The sequence below is a fragment of the Solanum verrucosum genome, unplaced genomic scaffold (genome assembly GCF_900185275.1).
Source record: "Solanum verrucosum unplaced genomic scaffold, falcon-dt-bn FXZP01000015.1, whole genome shotgun sequence".
Classification (NCBI taxonomy): domain Eukaryota; kingdom Viridiplantae; phylum Streptophyta; class Magnoliopsida; order Solanales; family Solanaceae; genus Solanum; species Solanum verrucosum.
Window position 1 is genome coordinate 2,867,909 of NW_026020070.1, and position 10,380 is coordinate 2,878,288.

Consider the following 10,380-nt stretch of genomic DNA (forward strand, 5'->3'; position numbering starts at 1 on the left):
AACTTCTCAATGACTTCGATTTTTGCTTTATCAACTTCTAGCCCTTGTTGCGACACTTTGTGACCAAGGACAATACCTTCCCGAACCATGAAGTGGCATTTCTCCCAATATAGGACCAAATTTGTCTCAACACGTCTCTGAAGAACCTTCCCTAAGTGTGCCAAACACGCTTCAAAAGTGTCACCCACAACTAAGAAATCATCCATGAAGACTTCCATTGAATCTTCTACTATGTCAGCAAAAAACGATAGCATAAACTGCTGGAATGTTGCTGGAACATTACACAATCCAAACGACATTCTTTTGAAGGCTAAAGTTCCATACGGGCAAGTGAAGATGGTTTTCTCTTGGTCTTCCAGAGCAATAGAGATTTGATTATATTTGGAGTACCAATCCAAGAAGCAATACCATCATCTTTCTAAAAGGCAATCAAGCATTTGATCTATAAAGGGCATGTGAAAGTGATATTTTTCAATCCACGAGTTCAATTTCTTGTAATCCATGCATACTCGCCATCCGATCACTGGTATTGTAGAAACTAGCTCTCCCTTTTCATTTAGAACTACTGTGATGCCTCCCTTTTTGGTACACATTGGACCGGACTCACCCACTTACTATCTGCAATAGGATAAATCACATCTGCATCCAACCACTTTATTATCTCCTTTTTAACCACCTCTTGCATCAGTAGGTTAAATAGCCTTTGATGCTCAACACTCGGCTTACATTCGCTATCAAGCTAAATTTTGTGAGTGCAAATGCCGGGTGAAATTCCCACAATGTCAGCGATCGTTCATCCAATGGCTTTGATGTATCTTCTCATTAGTTCAAGGAGTAACTTCACTTGCCATTAAAGCAGGTCGGCATCAATAATTACGGGTAAGGTGTTATTTACCCCCAAGAATGCATATCGAAGATGGGAGGGGAGCACTTTGAACTCAAGCTTTGGTGGTTCCTCCATTGATGGCTTTGCGGGAGGAGTTTCCCAATTTTTCAGATCAATATCCAGCTTTAATGGAGTCTTTGAATATTCCCCCCAAACCTAAAAGGGCAGCTACTACCTCATCATAACCTTGGACTTCCAACTCATCATAGTTTGCAGGTACCGTTGCAAGTGGCTCACTCATGCATATTTAAATGGCTAACACTAGCCACGCCTTCAACAATTACATCAATAGTCGAAACCACATGAATATCACTGGGGTGTTTCATAGATTTACACACATTAAAGGTTACTTCATCTTCATTCCCCCGGAACTTTAACTTTCGACTTTCAACATCCACTAACGCTCTCCCGGTTGCTAGGAAAGGCCTTCACAAAATAATGGGAATTTCAGCATCAATCTCGCAATCAAGGATGACAAAATCAGCCGGAAAGATGAATCGATCAACCTTTACCAAGATATCCTAGATTATTCCCATGGGGTGCTTGATAGATCGATCTGCCATCAAAAGCCTCATTGTTGTGGACTTTGGTTCACCCAATCCAAGTTGCTTATAGATTGCATTTGACATTAGGTTTATACTTGCTCCCAAATCACATAAGGAAGGCTCCGGGATCCTCCTTGTTTTTATCATCTCATTAGTCGTAATTACGCTAAAACTATGAGAGACTTCAATTGTTTCAAAGTCCAAGCTTCTTTTCATTGTGACTAACTCTTTCATAAACTTGGCATAAACCGACATCTCCAACAATGCCTTCACTAGAGGGAGAATAATCAATAATGTCTTAAACACCAATAAACATTTCTTGAAATTCTTATCCTCATTTTTCTTCTTAAGACATTGGGGAAACGGAGGAGTTATTTTGGGAAGAGGTTTCACCATTTTTGGTATTGGAGGGCTTTGTTGGATGGGTGTCTCTTCTTCCTCAATACCTTTATCTTCTTCATGAGCTTGTGCCTCATCATTTCCCTTCAAATCATCTACCGCTAACTTCCCACTACGTGTAACCACAACCAGGTCTCTATCACCATTTTCCCCCAAATCTACGATGTATGTAGTGTTGTTGTCTCCCATTATCTTTGGTTTCAATTGTGTGGAAAGTAGACTCAACTGACCTTCAAATACTTGATTGCATCAGCATGAGAATTTACTCTATTGTTTAAAGACGAGAAATCGGCTTTCATCCCTTTTAGCAAATCATCCGAACCCTCAACTTTGTCAAGGATACGCGACAATAGATTGTCCGCTCGGGGACTACTTGCACTACCCTTTGACTTTGGGCTCTCACTCAATTGAGTGTGTTCTTCTTCATAATCATCCTCTATTTTCCAAGAAGCACTTTGCTCAGCCCATTCTTGATAGTATCTTATTTGCTCTTCTTCTTTGTGAGAGTTCCAACCTTGGTTCCCACCCCGCTGTAAATAATGTGGGTGGAAACCCTCCTCATATCTATTATAATTCCCACCTTGATTCTCCCACGGACTTGAATAGCTCGAAGAAGAACCCTCCTCAACTCTAAATACTCCTCTTACTCCTTGGGGCATTTTCACACTTTCTAACACATGCGCTTGTAGTAGTTCCATTTGAGCTATCATCTTCTTGATGTTCTCATCCCTTTCTCTTTCCTTATCAAGTTGCTCTTGAGTCATTCTAAAGTAAAAAGGTGAAACTTGATCTTCTTGAGTGTACCAAACTTGATTTATTTTCGTCATGTCACCAAGAAGAAATGAAGCCACCTCAAACAATTGCAACATTATTCCTCATCGGACCAATTGATCAGCTACTCCTTTATTTATCGAATCAAGACTCTAGTAGAAGTATTGGAGCAGCAAATTGTTTGGTAGTCCGTGATTCGGGCATTGAAGTAGGAGTTTCTTAAACCTCAGCCATGTTTCATGGATGGTTTCACCCTCCAATCACTTGAAACCTTGAATGTTATCTCTGAGTTTAATCATCCTCGATGGGGGAAAGAACCTCGCATTGAATGTTGTGGTAAGCTCTTCCCACTATGTGATAGAATTCTTTGGTAACTCAACCAACCATTTGCAAGCTTCCCCCGTTAGATATAGTGGAAATAACCTGAGCTGGATTAACTCTTGCGACACATTCTTGAATGAAAACGGGCTGCAAACATCTATAAAATTTCCCATATGCTTATGTGGGTCTTCAAGAGTCAACCCTCCATGGAGTCCCTTCATTTGGAAGAGATGAAGAGTTGTGCTCGTGACCTCAAATATAGCATTCTCTTTGGTTGATGGTAGGTAGATTTAACCAATTCCACCCAATTGGGTTGGGTTGTACACACTATTAATATCATCGATACTATCTCGGTGACCCGCTTAGCTCCTGTTCATTTCTTCCTCACTCATTGCCTCTTCTACTCAACACAACCAACACAAGCACAATACAACCTGAATCAATTTAACTATAGCCAACAAATTCACAAATTAACTTCGACGAAAGAATTCTAAACAATGCTACTCCCCGGCAGCGGCGCCATTTTGATTAACGTGTCAACCACACCTCATCTGATACTAGGTGTAGACGGTCGTTAAGCAGTAAAACCCAAAAAAAGAGTTGGAGTCGATCCCACAGAGAGTACTTTTATTTTGAATTCAAAAGTGAAGTTATGGAGGTGACTTTTGCAGCTGAAGGAACAAAAATTTTAGGAAACTATGAACAAAAATTGAAGACATAGTCACTAGTCCGCGCGAGCAATTTTTAGACTACAAAACCACTTCAACAATCAACAAGAAACAATCAAATGAGGAGACAATGCTTGGCAGATTGACTAACCAACTGCAAAGTTCAACTCAACGGGTGCAAATCACTAACCAACAATGTTAATTCGTCATGGGCAGGATGGACTTTAGATAAGGAACTTTTCTCTCGAACAATTACCTTATTTCCACTGTGTTTTTTCGAACCTCAAGGCATTCCATAAGAAGACCAGCCCACAATCTCATCAAATCTACTCTCTCAAGCTAGATACAAAGGATGAATCTTGAGTTTCACTTTCTCAAGCTGAAACCGTCAAGACCCACTAGCTATGGAAATAAAGTTACTAACTTAGCTCTACATTTCTCTCTCAAGCAAGCATAAAATCCTGAGGTATATTGCAATAAACATACAATATAGGAGTTAAACTAGAGTAATAACTCAGACCCATATCAAATTAACACCAAAAATCAATATTGACTAACACTCATTAGATCAAACACAATAATTGGTTACATTGTCAAACCCCTAACATCGGGGTTTTAGCCAATCATTGTAAAAGAAACAAATTCAATACCTACCACAAACTCCATGACTAGGTATTTGAAAATTGGAATTCTAAGATGAATAATATATGTTCTTTTACAATACCTAATTGAAATCTTCCTAAAATTACTCAAAATCAGCGATAGCAGTTTTTTTGCTCTCTTTCTTTTGTTCCACACAATTTCTGAATGATTTCTTTCTCTTCTAAAAATCAATTTATACTAATCTGAGGTGTGGCTTTTTGGGGCCAATCGGAGAGGAATGTCGGGCTTCACCAATCATTCAGCGACTCACCGATCGTCCTTTCCTCTCGTCTTCTTTCTTCACATTTTCATCGTTCAAACACTGTAATTTTAGGCGATCCAGATCGGGATCACCGTTCCTTTCTGCGATGCGCTCTTTAGTCTTGTAGCTCGCCAATCTGAATTCATTTTGATCTCAATCAGTACTTTCGGCGACATGGTCTTCCTTCGCCGATGCAGTCGGCCAATCACCGATAGGGAATGCAGTTCGCCTAAGTTCTTCCTATTTTAGGCTCAGTGTTCTGCAAATTTAGGCGATCCAGGAGTGACTTGGCGATTCGCCAAGTTCTCTTGGCGATCATCAGGCTTGTTTTTCTCTCTTTTTCAGCCTCTGTTGTCCTTTTTGCCCATTAATGTCCTGGCTTTGTTCCTCAACCCATGTACCTGAAAATAAAGGATTTTTCATCAGTTCATGGCACAAGCTTAGCATTTGAGTACACTAAACCTATATAAACAAAGCCTTAAATGAGTTCAAATCTCGGACTCATCACCCCTCCCCCCAGCCCAAAAAAAATTTTAGTTTGTTTTTAAAAAATATTTTCAACTTTAGAATTTTATTTTTTTCATCCCTACCCTCGACCCCCACCCCCACACTCCCCCTACCCCCCCCCCCCCCCACACAAAAAAAAATTGAGTTTATTTTTTAAAATTATTTTCAACTTCAAAATTTTATTTTTTCACCCCTACCCTCGACCCCCCTCCCCGGCTAGCTCCCTTACCAGACCCCACCCCCCAATAAAAATTTGTTTGTTTTAAAAAATATTTTGAATTCCAAAAAATATTTTTTACTTTCTAGTAAAAATAAAAGATATTTTGTCAAAACCATTTTTCATTCATAAATCAAATACTAAAAAATCTTTTTCCGAAAATATTTTCTACTCACCAACCAAACATGAAAAGATAAGTAAAAAATCTACTTGTTTTCCAGGAAAATATTTTCCATACAAAACACACCTAAAATCTTCTCTCACACACTAGGCATGGCCCAATAGATATTAGGGAAGAGAAATTACCAAATAGATGTATAAATGAAACGTTAAATTGGAGAAGAAAATCAAATAAAATCCTTGATTTAAATTGCCCAAGAAAGTCAAATAAAATCCTTGCTTCTTCAGCTCACTATCTACAAAGATCCTTTGTTTATTCAAAAAAAGACAATCATCTAAATAAAGATTCACCTTCATTAGAATTTTTGAAATTTGACGATTTATCAATCTTTTTACATATAAGATGTTTGCTCTAAAATTTATTAATAGATATCAATAACATTAGTAGTGACTCTTTTATTCTTAATCAGATGATCAGATTCGAGTCCCATGATACGAAATTGTTTTTGTTCGGGAATGCTTTATCCTCTAATGTGGATTTTTCTTGATTCAATGTAAATACCGGACACGAATGATAAACCAAAAAAACAAACTCTTTTTCTTTGATTCTTAATAAGATACAACAAAGATTAGAATTAAAGAAGCATAAATGTTATATTTTTTTGGTGCTTTTCTGTGTTTTGTATTGTTTTGTATCACAATGAGGCTAGACATATACTTTTTTTTTCTATTAATATGGTGTATTTGGTCTATCTAAACAAAAAATTATATTTAGGGATAATTTAATACAGGTTCCTCATTTTACCTCTAATAAGATGATTCATTGCCACACAAACATGTAAATATTATATCATGCCTTATTTTTCATAAATGTTATCACTTCTATGGAGATTTTGACCATACATCATATTATTACTTACTTGCTTGATTTTAAATATTTAATTTTATATTAAACTTTAATATATTTCATTTACCCTCATTATTTCACCTATAATCTTTTTTCCATTCTTAACTTTCATTATTATACTTCAACTTGAACTAGAGAATTCAAAATTAAAACCAATCCACACATTCTTTTAGTTTCAATTTTAAATACCCATTGTTTCATCAGTTTAATATTGTCCAAATTGTTGTAAATAATTTGTTTTTTTTTTAATCTTTCATACTCTTTTGTTAGAGTCTCATGTGACATAATATATATATATGAATTTTATTAAATATATTTATGTACTCTTTTAATAAGGATTAGTATTTGCAGAAACACAATGATTGGGGTTTCAACTCAATAGGAAAAGATTAATCGCAACAATACCGATTGATACATGGATAAAATTTGGTCTGGGATACATTCCATATTCTCTCGAACTATCAAACATATGTCCCTTGGATTCTTTAAAACGCCAAGCCCCTTTCAAATAAAACACCAAGCAATGCTTGAATAGATAGACTATCTCTAGCTCATATCATTAAATAAGAAATTAGTCGGATGATCCCATCCAATGTTCAAATCCATAGAGTAATTTCAACAAGTCCTCACTATTAAGTCTTACCCAACTTTATTTTGATTACTCAAGTCAAACTGGTGTTAGAGAGCTCTATCGATGTTTGCAACCACTGATTTTTAAATTAAAACCTCAAGACAACAATAAATCCATGTCATACAATCAATTTTGGAACTGATCAATCAAATACCCATTTGGGGTTTTACACCCCCATCAAACACACACACCCCTAGGTAAGGATTTAACTTCTCATAAAAGAAGAAATAGAGACAATACCCATGTAGGAAATAGACATCTCTATTTCTAAAATAGTTTGATTTACAAAATCTGAAATCCAAGCTTACAGTGATAAAATCTAAGGTTTCTTCCTCTATAATCTAACCGTTTTTCACTATATTCTATCAACATCTTTTTACAAAGAGAGATCTCTTTCTTATCCCTAATTGGGAAGAAGATAAAAGTACATAATGACACAAATACTTATTCTATCCTTGCTACCTTCCTAAGGAAGATAAGCACTAAATTACTTAATTTCATTTTTGGCCCTTCAGCATCCATCTATGAAATTGCACTGGGCTGGCGAAATCCCAATCCAGGATTGTAGAGTGTCACTCTCTTCAACACATGAACTTTCAATTCTCAAAAGAGCATCTGCATTGGGATCGGTGAGGCCCTGATTGTTACTTCTCGAGCCTACACCCTAGATGTTGCCGACACTCGAGAACCATTGCTAGTCCCCAAGCAAACCCTTAGCCTGACTGACTACATAGCGAAAGATTTTCTCAAGCGATAACAAGCTTAAAAAATGAATTTTTGAACATTTAAACTCAAAGAACAAAACTCAACTCAAACTGTCTATTAAATATTCAATAACATAAGTATAATAGTTCTCAAAAAGCATCTCAAGGAAAAGTAAATACTAAACGACTTCTCAACTCTATCTATCTATGAAGCCTCTTTTACTCAAGATAGATGTCGGGATAGGACCCACAACATCTCACGACAAGTGACCAGAAATTACATGTGAAGTCCCTAAAAATGCAACTATTCTGAAGTGCAAAGTGATCTAAACGAAAAGTCTGTTGATGATCTTGAACACCTGTAGCTGCATCATAATAAGATGCAGGTCGAATAACATCAGTACATTGAATGTACGAGTATGTAATATGGATGAATAACTAAATCACTGAACTGAAAGACTGAAAGCAACACAACTAAATTAATACATAAGAATGAAATGAAAATCATTTAATCATTACAATAAGATATGCAATAAAAACAATATGAACATAATATACTTTACTTTGTGAGGAGTTTCTCTAACCTATAACCATTACTATGAGCCTAGCAATAATACTATGGTTTGCCCACGTTGCAAGGGTCATTCTATACTTTACTAGGGTATACGCTGATATTATAACTATGGATTCCTCTAATAGGACTTCTCAGAGGTAGTGATAAGTCACACGAAGAATAAGTGTTATCTTATCCTACGTTGGCTACGTAGTTTTATGGGACTTTTGAGTTATTATATACTCTTACCCAATTTAGTGCTCGATACAACTCCTAAAATAATCAATATAACTTTATGCTCAATCACCCTTTACAAAGAAAGGGACTATTACTTTACTTACTTTTACTTTGCTCAATCACCTTTTACAAAGAAATGGACTATTGCATTACTTAACCTTTCAATTTGCTCAATCACCCTTTACAAAGAAAGGGACTATTACATTACTAAATTACTTTTCAAAATCATCAGTCAAACTCTTTCTTTTTCTCAACTATCAAATAGTACATATGAAACATTTGATTTTCTTTTCAAGGAATCTATTCATGTCCAGACCCGATTTATCAAGTCATGATGGCACCTACTATAACCCACCAGCAGGTAAGCCAACCCGTAACCCGGAACAACAAGTAATGGGTCTGAGGGTAGAAATTAAACAAGAGTAGGAAAATAACAACATAAACAGTCGGAAGCAACCCAAAACATATATACAAATAAAGATCCCTCCCAGAACCTGGAAGTCACCAGTACAGAGCTACTACAAAATGAGCACAAGTCCAAAAACTGGACAATAGAGACTGGGCTGTCTCGAAAGGAAAAAGACAAGTCTATATATACAGATGGAGACTGAAATAGTACAAAACGCCGTGTGCTCACCCTCGTCTCCGGATAAGTCTACTCCAAGCTCGATCAATGCTGGCTACTAGTGCTCGGACCTGCATCACAAAATAGATGCAGAGCGTAGCATGAGTACCAAAACAACAGGTACCCAGTAGGCATCATAGGCTGACTGAGCAAGATAAGCAAAAGTGAACTGAAATGCAAATAAAGGGTCACATCAAGTGCAAAGAGTAGTAAATTGGGGTATGTACACGAGCGTACAGGCAACAAAGACAAGTAATCTAACTAACTCCGCCGGGCTCCCATAAACCCGACGGGTACGCTCGTGCACAATAAAAGAAACCACCTGCACGGACCCCCATAAGCCCGGCAGATGCACCGGCAGTAGAAGTAAAATAATGGAGCTAGAAGGTCTATCACAATATTACCAATTTCTGGACTTTTAACTGAACCATTCCCAATCATATTCCAGGATCTCATTATGTCCCGGACTTTAATCGAAATCTCTCCAACCTCCAAAACCTCAACCTACAGATGAGAGTAATCAAGACTAAACTGAAGCTTTAGTGAGGAATTGGGAATACATCACGTGCAAGCTGGACCACGGACTCGAACCGGGTACTATAGCTAATGAGTCAACCTATATGGGCTGGACCACGGACTCGAACCGGGTGCTGTAGCCAAAGGTCGGGCACGGGTGGGCTGGACCACGGACTCTAACTGGGTACTGTAGCCAAAACCAGATCACAGGTAAGCTGGACCACGGACTCTAACCGGGTACTGTAGCTAAGCCTGGACATAAGTAAGCTGGACCACGGACTCTAACCGGGTACTGTACCTAATAGAAAAGCAGGGCATTATGGATACAAGGTCATAAGCTGAGTTACCGACTATCAGACTCAAGTCTGCTACATCAGTCTACAAGGAGCTGACCGTCCGAAATGACGTCGGAAAAAGTTCTACTGCCCAACGACATTCAAAATCTCACAAGTCTATGGCAACACTAGTCTAAGCCTAGACTAAGGCCAAACATACTTCAAATCAATATTATCATATACACCACAAGGTATGGATGTTCAATAATATCAAGAGACATGCTGTCATAATCCAACACTTTCCCGAAATAAGGTATAAGGCAGGGATTATAGAAATTTAGCATGCTCGACACCCGAACCCCTCCATACTCAAGCAAATCAATAACAAATGCCTAAACATGCTCAATCTCACGAGGGAAAGCCATAGCCTACCTGAAAGCCGACCACGCGTGCTCCAACTCACGGTACCAGAACTTTTCCCTTCCGAACGGTCTCCAAATGCTTCCCCACTAACAAAAGGTTAATCACCTCGTCATTACGAATATATTGACACTAAAATTATATTTTTCGGAGACGGACCCAAAATCAGGTCTA

The 10,380-nt window shown here is 37.7% G+C and overlaps 1 protein-coding gene and 1 non-coding gene across 2 annotated transcripts; one reads left to right on the plus strand and one right to left on the minus strand.

The window, feature by feature from the left end:
* Positions 1-1,407: 1,407 nt before the first annotated feature.
* Positions 1,408-2,019, minus strand: LOC125823830 (uncharacterized). Its single transcript, XM_049503208.1, has one exon. The coding sequence runs from the start codon at positions 2,017-2,019 to the stop codon at positions 1,408-1,410; it is 612 nt and encodes a 203-aa protein (XP_049359165.1).
* A 768-nt stretch (positions 2,020-2,787) lies between these two features.
* LOC125823884 (small nucleolar RNA R71) lies at positions 2,788-2,894 on the plus strand. Its single transcript, XR_007442747.1, has one exon. It is a non-coding gene; the product is annotated as a small nucleolar RNA R71 (small nucleolar RNA).
* The last annotated feature ends 7,486 nt before the right edge of the window (positions 2,895-10,380 follow it).